General features: G+C 41.6%; 1 protein-coding gene across 2 annotated transcripts; it reads left to right on the top strand.

Moving 5' to 3' along the window:
- The first annotated feature begins 1202 nt into the window (after window positions 1-1202).
- Window positions 1203-13811, top strand: OCIAD2 (OCIA domain containing 2). Of its 2 annotated transcripts, none has more exons than XR_009601036.1 (7): window positions 1203-1248; window positions 3690-3812; window positions 7832-7928; window positions 9588-9641; window positions 9954-10001; window positions 11170-12316; window positions 12408-13811. XR_009601036.1 is itself a non-coding variant. In XM_027970991.3 (7 exons), the coding sequence occupies exons 2-7, from the start codon at window positions 3747-3749 to the stop codon at window positions 12687-12689; spliced, it is 465 nt and encodes a 154-aa protein (XP_027826792.1). In that variant the 5' UTR covers window positions 1203-1248; window positions 3690-3746; the 3' UTR covers window positions 12690-13811. The 2 variants fall into 2 exon arrangements, 1 of the variants encoding a protein (XP_027826792.1); XM_027970991.3 differs by having other exon boundaries at window positions 11170-11287; window positions 12608-13811.
- The last annotated feature ends 1987 nt before the right edge of the window (window positions 13812-15798 follow it).

The raw sequence follows: 15798 nt of genomic DNA, 5'->3' as shown, positions 1-15798 counted from the left end.
TCCAGGGAGGAATGGCAGCTGAGGTTGGGGAGAGTGACCCAGTTGGACCATAAAGAAAGCTGAGTGCCCAAGAATTGATGCTTTTGAACTGCGGTGTTGGAGAAGACTCTTGAGAGTCCCTTGGACTGCAAGGAGATCCAACCAGTCCATTCTGAAGATCAGCCCTGGGATTTCTTTGGAAAGAATGATTCTAAAGCTGAAACTCCAGTACTTTGGCCACCTCATGCAAAGAGTCGACTCATTGGAAAAGACTCTGATGCTGGGAGGGATTGGGGCAGGAGGAGAAGGGTACGACAGAGGATGAGATGGCTGGATGGCATCACCAACTCAGTGGACATGAGTTTGAGCAAGCTCTGGGAGATGGTGAAGGACAGGGAGGCCTGGTGTGCTGCAGAGCATGGGTGGCAAAGAGTCAGACACCACTGAGACTGAACAACCAGTGTGGCCTGGCACAACTCAGTTGCCTGGTCCATAAAATGCAGATAACAGTATTCTCTGTAGAGAGTTGTAGAAAAGATTGCATAGGGATCGCCAAAATGAGTGAAGGGCATCAAAGGTGGAAAATTCCAGTTATAAAATAAGTCATGGGAATGTAACGTACAGCATGGCAACTATAGTTAATAATTATATATATATATATATTGCATATTTGAAAGTTGCTAAAAGGAGATTTTAAAAATCCTCATCCAAGGGGAGGGGTGGGGTAATTTTTTTTGGTAACTACAAACAGTGAGGGATGTTAACTAGATTTACTGAGTGATCATTTTGCAATGTATACAAATATTGAACCATTATGTTGAGCTCCTAAAATTAATATAACGTTATGCCAATTACACTGCAAAAAAAGACAAGACAAGACAAGCCTGCAGATAAGTGGAAGTAGCCGCTTCGTCCAAGGAGGGTGTTCAATAAATGGTTGTCGCTGTTTTTGTTGGGAGGAAAGGAGTTATTTGAAAGGCCATCGAGGAAGTATTCAGTAGAATCTACCGGGTGTCTGGACAAGACTTGGGAGTGGAGTCGGAGATTCCAACAGGAGCCGGGTTTCAGCCGGGGCAGTTGTGTGTGGGTGTGAGGCCACCGACAGAGAAAGGGACTGCGAGACGGGGGATGGGGTGCACTTGTTGAATGACTCACGCGAGGAAGCGAGGGGCGGGGCGCCACGGGGGCGGAGCGAGAGGAAGAAGGAGGCGGAGGGAAGGTGCAGAGCACAGGCAACATCCTGGAAGCGAGCGCCGTAAGGGGACCACGGTAAGGGCTCCGGGGGTTCGCCAGGGGCGGGCGCGGGCGCCGGGGAAGCCGGAGCATCCGAGCTGCAGCCGCGGCCGCACAGGGTGGCGAGCTTGGCTGGGCGCACGAGGGAGACGCGGCCTGCGAGGCGATCCTCAGCCCCGCGGGTGTGCCCTCTTGAGGGGTGGGGGCAGGTAACAGCGGGTGCGATAGCGAGAGGGGGTGGCCTTCTTTGACTGCATGACTTCTGGGGTCCTCAGGACGGTGGTACTTAGCCTAGAATCGCCCCTTACACCTCCACCCCTCTGGCCCGGCTCCGGATGCGACCCCGATGGCAGCAGTTTCCTGCACGCTGATCCCGCTCCACCCCAACCCCCACTCCCCATCCCTACTCCCCTACCAGAAAGTGCAGGGACCCGCCCTGTGTCCGATTACAGGCCCCCACCCCCCTATCCTGCCTACCGCCTCCCTCCCACTGCCCACCCGTCAGGACTTCTGCCACCCCACCCCCAACAACTAAAGAAGCAGAGGGACCCCAAACCAGATCTGGGCATAGGGTGGGGGCTGCACCTTTAGGCAACACCCTGAGAAGCCCAGCTTAAATGTGGACTGAAGGCTAAGTGGATGTGAAGGGACTTCACCACCAAAGCCCAGTTGTAGTGTGTTTGCTTCCGGATTTGAAGCAATGGCCTAACTAGGCAAAGATAATCTAATTTGGCCTTATGGCAGCAAAGACTTCCTGGAAGCCCTCTAGAAATAGGGTGCTCAGGGTTCTGACAGCTGCCCTTTACTGCTCACACACACGCTGTGTGCTGGGTGTGGAGCCGCTGACTTGTGGACCTCACCCTCATCCTTGTTCTGGCCCCTTAAGATCCATTACCTGCGCTTGGCAGTTGGGAAGCTGCGGCACAGACACTTCAAGTTACTTACCCCAAAGCCAGGCTACCAAGTAGTCAGGATCTGAACTCAGGTCTTCCTGATTCCAAGACTTTCCACCCTAGGGCATCATACTCCCTCTACAATAACATCAAGCACCAAAAGTGAAACTTGGTCAAGTATGGATCCCCTTGGCTGATATTCCTGGCAGCTTAGTAGGAAACTGAATTGTGTATGAAAATATGTTCATTTTGCATGGAAGTCAGTGGTTGTCATGGAGTCTGGACCTGCAGAGGACAGTGGCCCGTTGACTGGGCAGGAGGTTGGGTAGAGTTCATGGTTCACCTAGACTATGCCCGTTGTTCGGAGCCACGTGATACTGATGATTTATTTCTTCCTCAGACACTCTTTCCTCTTTGTATCAGATCTTCTTTCTCAGTCCTTTCCTTGGCCTGTTGTTGTTCTTCCTCCTGTGGTATTCCCTTGGCCTCGATGTTCACATTCTCTAGTCCTCTTCTTACACAATTTTATTCCTGTTTCCCACTTTACCTGTCATCTCCTGGATGGCAACTTCCAAACTGATCTTTCCAGCCTACTCTTATTCTGTAACTCTAGACCCAAATCCTCAAATATTCTAATTCCTAATGGCTAATTCCAATGTATGCCCCAACATTTCCAGATGCAAAATTATCATCTCTAGCCTTCGCACAGGGGTCTTGGTTCAGGCCTCTTGACTTCATTCCCTAGACTATGATGGCTCTTTCCAATCTGGTCTCCCTCCCCTGGAGTCCATCCACTCCCCACAGGCCATCTTGAAAGCTCAAGAGTCTTAGCCTTTGGTGTCTTCAGATCTAACCAGAGAGAACATGGCTTCTTTCCTCTCCTTCCTCAGCACCCTGTGCCTACCTCTAGGGAAGACTTCTACATGTTGTATAACTGCCTGTCTTCCCAGTAGACTGTGAGTTACTTTAGTATTGATTTCGTCTTCTTTTGTATCCTTTGGTCTGGCACATAATAGACAGTAAATATTTGTGTAAGTTAATGACCTTGTAATGAATTGACATTTTTTCAGGGTAGTTTATAAGTCTTAAGGACTTCCCTGGTGGCTCAGATGGTAAGGAATCTGCCTGCAACACGGGAGACCTGAGTTGGATCCCTGGGTTGGGAAGATCCTCTAAAGAAGGGAATGGTTACCCACTCCAGCTTAGAGAATTCCATGGACAGAGGGAGCCTGGTAGGCTACACAGTCCATGGGGTCACAAAGAGTGAGACACGACCAGGTGACTGACACTATAGGTTGTAAACCATTTCACTGTGCCTTCTTTGACATCCCATTTGACTCCACCTCTGATCTGTCACCATCAGTCTGTTAGTGTGCATGCATGTGTGTGTGTGTGTGTGTGTGTGTGTGTGTGTGTGTTGCTGGGGTAGGAGCATTAGAAAGTAAGTTTGCTGGTGGCTGGAAGTTAAGATTAATGACAAAATGGAAGTAAGTTTCCCAAATAGGGGAGTTGATCCTAAGGGTGTTTTTATGGTTGACATAAATGTTCAGTCACTGCACGGTGACTCTCTTCTACTTTCCTTAGATAGTAACCAGGAAGCTGAGTCCACTCAGCTAGAAGAGAAGCAAAGACAAGGTCATCATGGCTTCAGTATCCACACATCAAAACCAAGAAAAAGGTCCCCATTTGCCACCACCAAGCAAGCAGGTATGTATTTATCATTTGAAGTCTGCCGTCTGAAGAGGAATATCATACAGGACTTGCCCTTAAACCTCATCCTTGATCAATTGTCTTACTTTTCTCTGCCTGCCACATTGTGGGATAGGCTCAAGGAAAATAGAATGGAGAAGAAAAGTATGTTTCTGGCTGTCTTGAAAAGGAGATTTTTATTTACAAAATCTTTTCTTTACCCTTCCCTGTTTAGAATTCAACTTAACTAACTCTTCTATAGGTTGTCAGTGACTGAAGAGGTTTCCTTTAGCAGAGCAAAACTCTTTATTGAATCTAACAGAGTGCTACATGATGCAAGTTTTTTACATTTCTGTTACCAAGGCTAATCATGCTAACGATATGCTGCTGACTGTAGTTACTGTTCGAGATGGCAGAGCCCTTAACTACTAAATTAGTCATCAGATTGAGAACCCAAGTGTTAACTGGGGCATAGTTTTTCAGCTTGTTGAGAAGAAGATTATGTGTCTCAGGGACACATGAATGAAGAAAAGAGAAGGTATTGTGATGGGTAAGTAGGGTTAATGTTCTCTGAGGTCAACTTTTCAAGCTAAAAATGGGTTATGAGGATTATATTTAAGAGCGAAGTTTAGGAGAGGCAAATAGACAAATGATATCATGTCACAAGGAAAAGAATTTAGACACCCAAGTTGCCTCTGTGAAATGGAGAGCCATAAAACATTTATGGCTCCACAGAAAAGGCTCACCAGAGCTCCCTGAGGACACTCTGCTGGAACTTCAGTCTTGACTGCAGGACTCACAGCAGCTGTGATAGTTGGGTTCCCTGACCCTGCATGTGTGTGTGTTTAGGGGAGGGGAAGGAGAGAGATGCTTATCTCTGCCACAGACAGAAGCAAGAAGAACTATTTACACTGGGGTAAGGAGGAGTGTTTGCTGAGCTAACATAAGTGGAGCATAAGAGCAGCTCCTTCTCTGGTTGCTGTGGCTCACCCTGACCACTGCTTCCGCGTGCTGCGCTGGGGGAGCTGAGGAAGGAGAGAGGAGTGGCCTGCTTGGGTGGTAGGTAGAGCTCTGAAGGCACTGGCACCGCAGGGTCCTTGTACCTCATCTCACCAAGTAAAGTGCTTGGCACAGTGCCTGGCCCAGGGGCAAGTGTTCGAGAAATGGTAATCACAATTCACACTGACATCTACTACAGAAAGTCCAAAAAGAACATTTGCAAAATCAACATGGTGAACTTCAAAAGCCATAGACCTGCAAGAAAATCACTAAAATTCCAGGAGATAAAAGGCAAAGGACCTACATAAGTAATTCACAAACAAGGAAATATAAGTGTGATTTAAGGAAAAATTTCAATAAAGTTTATTTCTAAAAAACAAATGAATCACCCATAGAATGGGAAAAATTATTTATGAATTATGTATCTGATAAGGGTTTAGTATCCATAATATATAAAGAGCTCTTACAACTCAACAACAGAAAGACAACCTAATTAAAAAATGAGCAAAGGGCTTGAGTAGGTATTTCTCCAAAGAAGATATACACATGGCCAAAAATCTGATGAAAAGATACTTAATGTCATTAGTCATTAGGAAAATGCAAATCACAACCACCATTTCACAACCACTGGCATGACCACAATCAAAAACAGAAACAATTTAGTTTTTTAGTTTAAACAAATTAATAATTTATATTAAAAGCATTTAATGTGCTAATTTTAAAAAAGAAATACTGGGGTTCAACCCCTGGTAGGGTAACTAAATCCCATAAATTGCACAGTGCAACTAACAGAGAAGAAAAAACAAGTGTTGACAAGGATATAGAAAAATTGAAAACCTCATACATTGTTGGTGGGTTTGTAAAATGGTGCAGCTCCTATGGAAAACAGTTTGGCAGTTCCCCAATAAGTTAAACACAGAGTTACAACATGGCCCAGCAGAGCGGAAAACTAAAACTTGTACAGGAATGTTCACAGCAGCATTATTCACAGTAGTCGACAGTGGAAACAGTCCAGATATCCAGCAATGGATGAATGGGTAAACAGAATGTGTTATGTGCATACACTGGAACATTACTGAGCCATAAAAAGAAATGAAATACATGTTACAACGTGGATGAGCCTTTGAAACATTACACAAAGGGAAAGAAGCTAGCCATATGAGGTCACATGCTGTATGATATTGTTTGTACAAAATATCCAGAATCAGTTCAGTTCAGTTCAGTCGCTCGGTCGTGTCTGACTCTTTGCGACCCCATGAATCGCAGCACGCCAGGCCTCCCTGTCCATCACCAACTCGTGCAGTTCACTCAGACTCATGTCCATCGAGGCAGTGATGCCATCCAGCCATCTCCTCCTCTGTCGTCCCCTTCTCCTCCTGCCCCCAATCCCTCCCAGCATCAGAATCTTCTCCATTGAGTCAACTCTTCGCATGAGGTGGCCAAAGTATTGGAGTTTCAGCTTCAGCATCATTCCCTCCAAAGAAATCCCAGGGCTGATCTCCTTCAGAGTGGACTGGTTGGATCTCCTTGCAGTCCAAGGGACTCTCAGGAGTCTTCTCCAACACCACAGTTCAAACGCATCAATTCTTTGGCACTCAGCTTTCTTCACAGTCCAACTCTCACATCCATACATGACCACTGGAAAAACCATAACCTTGACTAGACGGACCTTTATTGGTAAAGTAATGTCTCTGCTTTTAAATATGCTATCTAGGTTGGTCATAACTTTTCTTCCAAGGAGTAAGCGTCTTTTAATTTCATGACTGCAGTCACGATCTGCAGTGATTTTGGAGCCCCCCAAAATAAAGTCTGACACTGTTTCCATGGTTTCCCCATCTATTTCCCATGAAGTGATGGGACCAGATGCCATGATCTTCATTTTCTGAATGTTGAGCTTTAAGCCAATTTTTTCCCTCTCCTCTTTCACCTTCATCAAGAGGCTTTCTAGTTCCTCTTCACTTTCTGCCATAGGGTGGTGTCATCTGCATATCTGAGGTTATTGATATTTCTCCCGGCAATCTTGATTCCAGCTTATACTTCTTCCAGCCCAGCGTTTCTCATGATGTACTCTGCATATAAGTTAAATAAGCAGATTAATGGTTGCTAGGTGATTAGGGAATGAGGAGAGACTCCTCGATGGGTATGGAATTTCCTTTGAGGGTGATGAAAAAGTTCTGGAACTAGATAGATATGGCTGCACAATATTGTAGATATACTTAATGCCATTTATTGTATACTTTTTATTGTATACAATGGTTAAACACATTTTTGTAAACCAACTATACTTCAATATAGAATTTTTTTAAAAATAAAGTATACCAGAGTATGAAAAAAATTTTTTAAGTAAAATGGTTAAAATGGTAACTGTTATGGGTATTTTACCATAATAAAAAATTAATGAGTCACTGAACAACAAAAGATTACAACCCAGAGAGTGAGTAGAATTGCAGGGGAAGTGACTGTGTGCAGAGGCTAGAAGTAAGAAGAAAATGTGGGGACTTCCCTGGTGGTCCAGTGGCTAAGACTCTGAGCTTCCAATGCAGGGAGCCAGGGTTCAGTCCCTGGTCAGGGAACTAGAGCCCGCATGCCACAACTAAGAACTGGTGCTGCTGCTGCTGCTAAGTTGCTTCAGTTGTGTCCGACTCTGTGCGACCCCATAGACAGCAGCCCACCAGGCTCCGCCATCCCTGGGATTCTCCAGGCAAGAGTACTGGTGCAGCCTAGTTAAAAAAATATTTAAGAAAGAAAATGTGGCCTCAGCAGTAACGCATTCTGACCAGATATCTGCTTTATGCTCGCTAAACCATGAATCACTGTTTGCTTCTCAAAAAAATTCTTTTCTTGCTCAAGTTCACCCAGCGCTTGCATCTGGAAAGCACTGGCTGAAACTGGCTATTGCTCAGTGCTGGCAGCTGGGATCTAAGGCACACACACTGTGAGACCAGAGGGAAGAGACCTCCTTGCCCTCCTCGGGGGGAAAATAGAACAGATGCTTTTCTGATGATTTCAGTCAACTCATCATGTAACTTCTCTTGCAGAGTCTGTTGTTTTGTCCAAAATCAAAACTGCACATCCACAGATCAGAGATTTCAAAGATTATCCGGGAATGTCAAGAAGAAAGTTTCTGGAAGAGAGGTAATCGCACCCCTCTTAATTGTTGTTAACACTTTATTTGCTGCCTAATATAAACTGCCTAATATCATATTAGAATTATCGTAATGATTTTTTTTTTTTTTGAGCAGGAACTTTGCATAATTCCGGGAAGAACATTGGTATCTGAGGCTGTTTGGAATTTAAATTCATATTGAGACTTTTTTAAGGGCAGGGACAATATCTGATGTAGGAGCTGTTGACCCTCCTTAGCAAAAAGTGATTCACCCCTAACACTTTCCTTCATGTGACCGAGAAAGTGAACCAAGAGTGTTAACTTAGAATTTCTTGAAAGAGTAGACCTTCCTCATTTCTACTGGACTCTAACCTTCATCAAGTTCAGGTTCATTGAGCCCTCCTAGAGCCAAGCACAGTGCTTCACGTATAAAAATATGTGAACCAGTTAAATATTTGTGGAATGAATGAAGAGTGGGAGCATTCTGTTAATACTTCCCTTACAGTGTCTTGAAATAACTTTTTCTGTCAAGTCTCTTTCTCTTTCTGGACCTGCTTTATATAAGACAAGGGTGTGAATTCAGGCAGTGCGTTAAAGTCCCATCTAATTTTAAAAATTCATGACTTTTCATTTGAAAATGTCATACTAGAGCCTGTAGATATAGTCCCATTATTGCTGGCATAGAGATAATTTTACTTTGAAATACTCATTTTGATTTCTTAAATCATTTAAATCCAGTATCAATTGTTTTGGAAATAACACTGCTTAGAAGTTGATATTTGCTATGCATTACTGTTTATTGATTATGCTGTTAGAAATTATTTTCTGAGTAAGTTATTGAAGTAAGCCCCTAGTAGATTAACATTACAGTATGACTCATTTGCCTACCATCAGGTAGATAGATCTGAGTGGAAAAGCTGGTTGCTATTTGATTTGGCTTGGTTACTAGGAAGAGCTAGCAACTAAGCCAAATCAAATAGTGTATATATATATATATATATATATATAAAATATATATATTATATAATAATCCTGTTAATATATATAAGATTGTGTATATATATGTATATAATCACTTCTCCCTGCTGGGGAAGAAGTCATTTGACACATTTTGACTAGAAACTGCTTTTGCCAGACCAATGTGTCTGTTTTTAAAAATCATCTCCAAACGTTGCCCATGTTTACTGCAAATATAGTAATTTTCAGAAAATAAACATATCCAAGTCGTGCAACAAAATGGCATTAAAAGACAAAAGCAGGGCACTATCCTAAACAGGATGTGCATTTTATTCTCCTTTTTAAAAAAAACACTTTTTTGCAGGATTGAAATTTACTAACTATACAGCTCACGGCAACTCCCAAATTCCCCAGCTCAGTGCACACTCACACAAAGATGCCTATGTTGTATGTGGTGATGAGAGTCATGATGCATGGTGGGTGTTGGGAGATGAAATTGCAGGGAGTCTAGATTTTGTTATGTTAATGCTGTGCATTAGGTTGAGTGCCTGGGACAGACCCCAAGAAAATTCTCCATGTGGTGCTTAATATTTGTCAAATAAGTAAAGTAACAAATGACTAAGATCTCACTGCCAAAGTAAGAGGAAAAAAACCAGAGTAATTCTCCCTGACCTCTAGGGGAGGTACCAAATTTCAAAATACCAATACTTAAGGGCTTTTTTGTTTTACAGCTCTGCCTTTTTCTCTTGTAAGCATGCTTGTCACCCAAGGACTGGTCCATCATGGTAAGAGTCGGTATTTAGTAAATGTTTTAACTTAAGAGAATCCAGTTTCCTGTGGTCTTCCTGGCAGGTTTTGGTACAATACTTGGCATTTCTGTTTTGGTGAAGGATTTATTTATGCAGGCTTTAGACTGTTTCTAGTCTATGTCCTCATACTTCTTTCCCAGAGATGTCCTCTTCCCTGGAATGAGTGACTGTGTTAGGTTACATGGCAAAGGGAAATTAAATTTGCAGATGAAATTAAGACTTCTTTATCCTTTATGAATTTAAATGTTATAAAATGAAATAATAATGTCTTTATACATTACTTCCTAGGTTATTTAGCAGCGAATCCAAGATTTGGTTCATTGCCTAAAGTTGCACGTAAGTGATAGAAGTTAAACAAAGATTCATTTTTATAAAAAGGAAATGTTTATAGTAACTGGAGATAGGAATGTCCAGGTCAACCTCTCTGAAACACTAGCGTCCATTTTTTGCCACATTGCAGTTTTTTAGTTCATTCGACACTTTCTGACTGAAAGCTGAACAGTAGGGACTTCACCTTAGTCTTCTCTGAAGCGTGGCCTAGGAGGGCCTGGCAGGAGACACAAGAGGACATTGCCAGCATAGCCTCTGAACAACAGCTCCACAAGGGATTTTAATTTTTTATTTTAGCCAGTCTTTTCCAAATATTTTCTATAATGGACGTGATAAATGAATAGTTTTTTTTAAATCAGGTCTTTCTGATAACGTTGTTGTTTAGTTGCTAAGTCATGTCCAACTTTTTCGGGACCCCATGGACTGTAGCCCACCAGGCTCCTCTGTCCGTGGGATTCTCCAGGCAAGAATACTGGAGTGGGTTGTCATTCCCTCCTCCAGGGGTACTTCATAACTCAGGGATTGAACCTGAGTGTCCTACACCGGCAGGCAGATTCTTTACCACTAAACCACCAGGGAAGCCCATTTTCTAATATACATTTACCATAAACTTAGGCTTTCACCTTCTTGCACTGATTATGCAGAGACCTTTTATGCCCACAGAAGATGCATTCTGGTGTACCATCCAAAACCTCATTCCCGGCAAGAATAGCATGTTAGAAATGTTTTGCATGGTCCTGCCTCGTAACCTCCCTCCCCTGCCTGCAAAATAATGTGTCTCCCCATACTCCATCCATACAGAGAATTAAGGGGTCTCCTACCTAGTGATTTGGAGGCTACCCAGAGACACAACTCAAGTCCCCCCTCTCCCTTCCTGGGTGACTTCACAGACTGGTCTGCCAGTTGGGCCGCCCTCTGGCTGCCCGCGTCAGAGCATCACCTTGGCTTGCTGTAACCTGGCCCTTCTATCTCCAGTTCAAAACTGAGGAGATCAAAAAGTCTCTAGTTCCCAATCCTGCTCTTTAATAGAGAGCTTCATTCCCAGAGTTTTTGCTCATTGATTTAGTAAGGTACTTTTGATATAAGAATTATTGCTGTTAATAAAGAAAGTTCTAGCAGACAACAGAGGTTCCAGATATTTAAATTGTTTATCTTTCCTAACCTGCTTTTACAGTTGCTGGTATCTTAGGATTTGGCCTTGGAAAAGCATCGTATATAGGAGTATGCCAAAGTAAATTCCATTCCTTTGAAGGCCAGCTGCGTGGAGCCGGTTTCGGTCCAGGGCATAACAGGTTTGTGCTCTGTTTGGTTAAGGGATTATAATAAAGGTAACTATTAAAAAGTAAGTGAAAGGTCATTCAACCATTTGTAATATTAAAATAGTTTTTAACATTGATATGTTGAAAAAAATTCTAAGTTTGAGTTGTTGCTATTTAACTTCTTTAATAATTATGATTTAACTGAGTTACCTATTTTGTTTGCTCATCAGTCATTTAGTAAGTACCTACTATGTTCAAGACATTGTACAAGTGCCTAATGAATGCCTTAATCAGCCGACACAGCTTCTACAGTCACAAGATTACACAAGTTTAACCAGGACTCTCAATTGCAAGACTTCTCAGAGCCTTTACTATTAATATAAGTTGTGATGTTCATGAGGGGATACAAGCAGTAGGACTCTGGAGTTAGCCACATTACCTCTGCTGTTAGAGTCGCTGGGTTCAAAGGCAGTTCTGTTTACTTACCAAGTTGTGTGACCTTGGACATGTTTCTTAAACTCTCAAATCTTCAGTTTTCTCATCTGTATAAAATGGCGATCAGAATTTTCTTATGGGATGTTATAAGGAATAGGAATGATTGTTTATGACACTCAGTGAGTGCTCAGTGAATAATAACTGTTTCTGCCATGGTACTATAGGACTCCTGTTGGGGACACCTTACTCTAAACACCCCATACCTGTTTGAAAGGCAGCACAGCGTGCTGACAACAACACTGGACAGGAAGATCATTGTTGGCCTTCTAGCGGATGGAATTCCAGGAGTCTGAAACCAAGAAACAACTCCGATTATTCCTGAGAAAAAACAAGCTTGAAAACTTTAGCTTAGAAAATACTTCTAAATAATCTAAAATATGATGTAAATGAATTTATTTACAAAACAGAAACAGACTCAAAAACATAGAAAATAAACTTATGGTTACCAAAGGGGAAAGGGGGTGAGAACAAATTGGGAGTTTGGGATTAACAGATGCTCAACTACTATATATAAAATAGATAAACAAGGCCTTACTGTATAACCCAGGGAACTATATTCAATATCCTGTAATAGAAAATAATAGAAAATAATATAGAAAATAGAAATAATAGAAATAATAGAAAATAATACATATATAGAAAATAATATATATAATAGAAAATAATATATAATAGAAAATAATATATATATAAACATATGTATATGGAGAACTGAATCACTTTGCATACACTAGAAACTAACACATTGTAAACTAGCTATATATCAATTAAATTTTTTTTTAAACTCTAAATAATATTGTGTTCAGACTAGAGCTTCCAGTGTCAAAGTACAAACCAACATTTTTGCTTCTGTTTTAGGCACTGCCTGCTTACCTGTGAGGAATGCAAAACAAAGCATGGATTAAGTCAGGAGAGAAGTTCACAGCCTTCAACTTCCTAAACTCTGTCTGTGGGCACTGAAGTCTCTAAGAGCATCTGAATTTGTCCACCTTTAAAATGTCAAGTGTACTTTACAATAACTTACTTATTGTGGAACAGCAACATTGCGATTCTCTTGCTCTATTGAAATGCTTTCCTGTTAATTCTCAATTTTGAGCATTCCATGTTTTCTGCTGTTTAAGAACATGTTGGGAGCTTTCATACACCAAATAGCATTGCATTGCACTCTTATTTCCTTACAGCTAAATGAAAGAGTTTGAAGTCTTCTCTGATTCACCCCCATTCACTCCCATTTCACTCCTGCTTTTGTTCAGGGTTTTAAGATCTCTGATCGAGAACAGGAATGAATGCTGAGAAACTTGGGAAACCATGCCCAAAGAAAACCAATGTGTATGGAGGTAGAAATACAGAAATACAAGAAAGACTGTGTCTATGGGAAGTGGTTTCTAAAATGTAGGGGCCAAGCTTTTTTAACTTAGTGAAAAATATTTCATTTGAGTGCGTCACAATATAAATCAGCTGTCCTTTTAGTGACCTTAGCGACTGAAGCAATTTAGCAGCAGCAGCAGCAGCAGCAGTGATTTTATGTCTGCCCGGTTTGGTGAAGTTTTGGGAAAGCTGGTTGTTTTAGGTTACTTGCTTAGCTCATGGTCAGTTCTCGAGAACTGGGGCTCTTTTGTATGCTGCTGCTGGCTTAAAAGAATAAACACAACTTCTCCAAATGTCCCTCTGGAACAGTTTGCATATTTCTGGGAAGAATCACTGGAAGAACTAATTCAGACTGATAAACTTCAGGGTTTTAAAGGAGCTCAGAGGGAGCCAATCCAACCCCAAGAGTTGTATTCCTATTCTCACGCCAGGTTTTTTTTGCATGAAGACAAACTCTCCCACTGGGGACCTTTTGTCTTTGTTAGGTTGTCTGAGCCCTACGTGAATATTTCTGCATCTTTGTACTTTCTCAGGAAAATGCTTTATATATATGTGTCAGCATTCATTTAATGAAGGTTTGTGTATGTACACTTTACGTTTTACTTAACTCATCTTGAAAACTGTATCATGGAGGTAAAAAGGAAAATCTCATTGAAAGTTAATGCTTAAAAATAAAAAAATTCAAAGAAAAAAATTAATGCTTGATATATATTTTATTTTCTACATCAAAAATATATAGAAGTTTTTATTTTTACATGGATATTAAGTATATGAAATGGAGTAATTTTGACCATGTCTCTTTTTATATTGAGGGCTTCTCTTATGGCTCATGGTAAAGAATCTGCCTGCAATGCAGGAGACTCGGGTTTGATCCTGGGGTAGGGAAGATCCCCTGCAGAAGGGAATGGCAACCCACTGCAGTTTTCTTGCCTGGAGAATCCCATGGGCAGAGGAGACTGTTGGGCTATAGTCCATGGGGTTGAGAAGAGTCAGACACAACTGAGCAACTAGCACCCACACACTTTTATATTACATACCCTGGGTTTTCTTCCTGTCAATAAAATTCTTTTTGTATAAATCAGGATGCAGAGTCAATATCCTGGGTTCTTGGGTGCAGTTTAACTCCTGGTTCTGACAACTAGCAATTGATGACTCTGTATTATCTCAGCTATTGGCAGAAATTCAGAATTGGGCACATTTATTTTCTGTGTTCCCAAAAATGAGTTCTCAGGGATCAGAGTATTTTCACATTGTTGAGCACAGCAAGTCAATGTGAAAACCCATCTTGGGGTAGTGGGGAAGGATGAATCTGTTATTGCTGACATCTTCATAGTCCTTCTGACTCCAGTTGGGTTTGTGGTTTGGGCTCTCTGATTTTCCTAAGTGGATAAGTTTCTTATTGAAGCAGTTTATCACAGTGATCTTAGTGTGAAAGCAAATCAATCAGGGAAAAAACCTCGAAGGTCAGCCAAGAAATCTTGACTATTTGCTACATTATCTCTTGTGTTTATTAGGAAACAGGTGTCTGAGGGTAGCTCTGTTTTTGCAGGAAAGATGTTAAAGGAGCAGCATTTGTCTGTTAGCATTTAGCAGTTATCAACACTCACCAGCAAGGTGGTCATAAGTTTTTGAAGCAGTATTTTCGTGATTTACAACAAAAAAATCTTGGCAAAGAACAAGATAAAATCTTACATAAAATTGCATGAAAGAAAGAACTGAAGAGACTACATGGTAAACATTGGCTATCTAACCAGCTTCCTTGGCAAAACTATCCTTATTCCTTATTGGACTGATGTTCAAGAGTGAAGAAAATGGAAATTTTTCACATTTGGTTTTTGGGATTTAAAATGTAATGTTTAGATACTGCAAAGAAATAGAGGAAAACAATAGAATGGGAAAGACTAGAGATCTCTTCAAGTAAATAGAGATACCAAGGGAATATTCACGCAAAGATAGGTGCAATAAAGGACAGAAATGGTATGCACATAACAGAAGCAGAAGATCTTAAGAGGTGGCAAGAATACCCAGAACTATACAAAAAAGATCTTAACCACCCAGATAATCACAATGGTGTGATCACCTAGAGCCAGACATCCTGGAATGCGAAGTCAAGTGGGCCTTAGAAAGCATCACTATGAACAAAGCTAGTGGAGGTGATGGAATTCCAGTGGAGCTATTTCATATCCTAAAAGATGATGCTGTGAAAGTGCTGCACTCAATATGCCAGCAAATTTGGAAAACTCAGCAGTGGCCACAGGACTGGAAAAGGTCAGTTTTCATTCTAATCCCAGAGAAAGGCAATGCCAAAGAATGCTCAAACTACCACACAGTTGCACTCATCTCAGATGCTAATAAAGTAATGCTCAAAATTCTCCAAGCCAGGCTTCAGCAGTACATGAACCATGAACTTCCAGGTGTTCAAGTTGTTTTAGAAAATGCAGAGGAACCAGAGATCAAATTGCCAACATCTGCTGGATCATGGAAAAAGCAAGAGAGTTCTACTTCTGCCTTATTGACTACATCAAAGCCTTTGACTGTGTGGATCACAACACACTGTGGAAAATTCTTCAAGAGATGGGAAAAGCAGACCACCTGACCTGCCTCCTGAGAAATCTGTATGCAGGTCAGGAAGCAACAGTTAGAACTGGACATGGAACAACAGACTGGTTCCAAACCGGGAA

The sequence above is a fragment of the Ovis aries genome, chromosome 6 (genome assembly GCF_016772045.2).
Source record: "Ovis aries strain OAR_USU_Benz2616 breed Rambouillet chromosome 6, ARS-UI_Ramb_v3.0, whole genome shotgun sequence".
In the NCBI taxonomy this organism is placed as follows: domain Eukaryota; kingdom Metazoa; phylum Chordata; class Mammalia; order Artiodactyla; family Bovidae; genus Ovis; species Ovis aries.
Note: the sequence above shows the minus strand (reverse complement) of the source record. Positions and strands in the feature narration are given on the sequence as shown.

What these genes read in the sequence shown, in the direction of transcription:
- OCIAD2 (XM_027970991.3), top strand. Translation starts at nt 3,747, where the DNA reads ATGGCTTCAGTATCCACACATCAAAACCAAGAAAAAGGTCCCCATTTG. An exon ending in TTCATTGCCTAAAGTTGCAC is followed by an intron (nt 10,002 to 11,169) that starts GTAAGTGATAGA and finishes CTGCTTTTACAG; the next exon opens with TTGCTGGTATCTTAGGATTT. An exon ending in TTCGGTCCAGGGCATAACAG is followed by an intron (nt 11,288 to 12,607) that starts GTTTGTGCTCTG and finishes CTTCTGTTTTAG; the next exon opens with GCACTGCCTGCTTACCTGTG.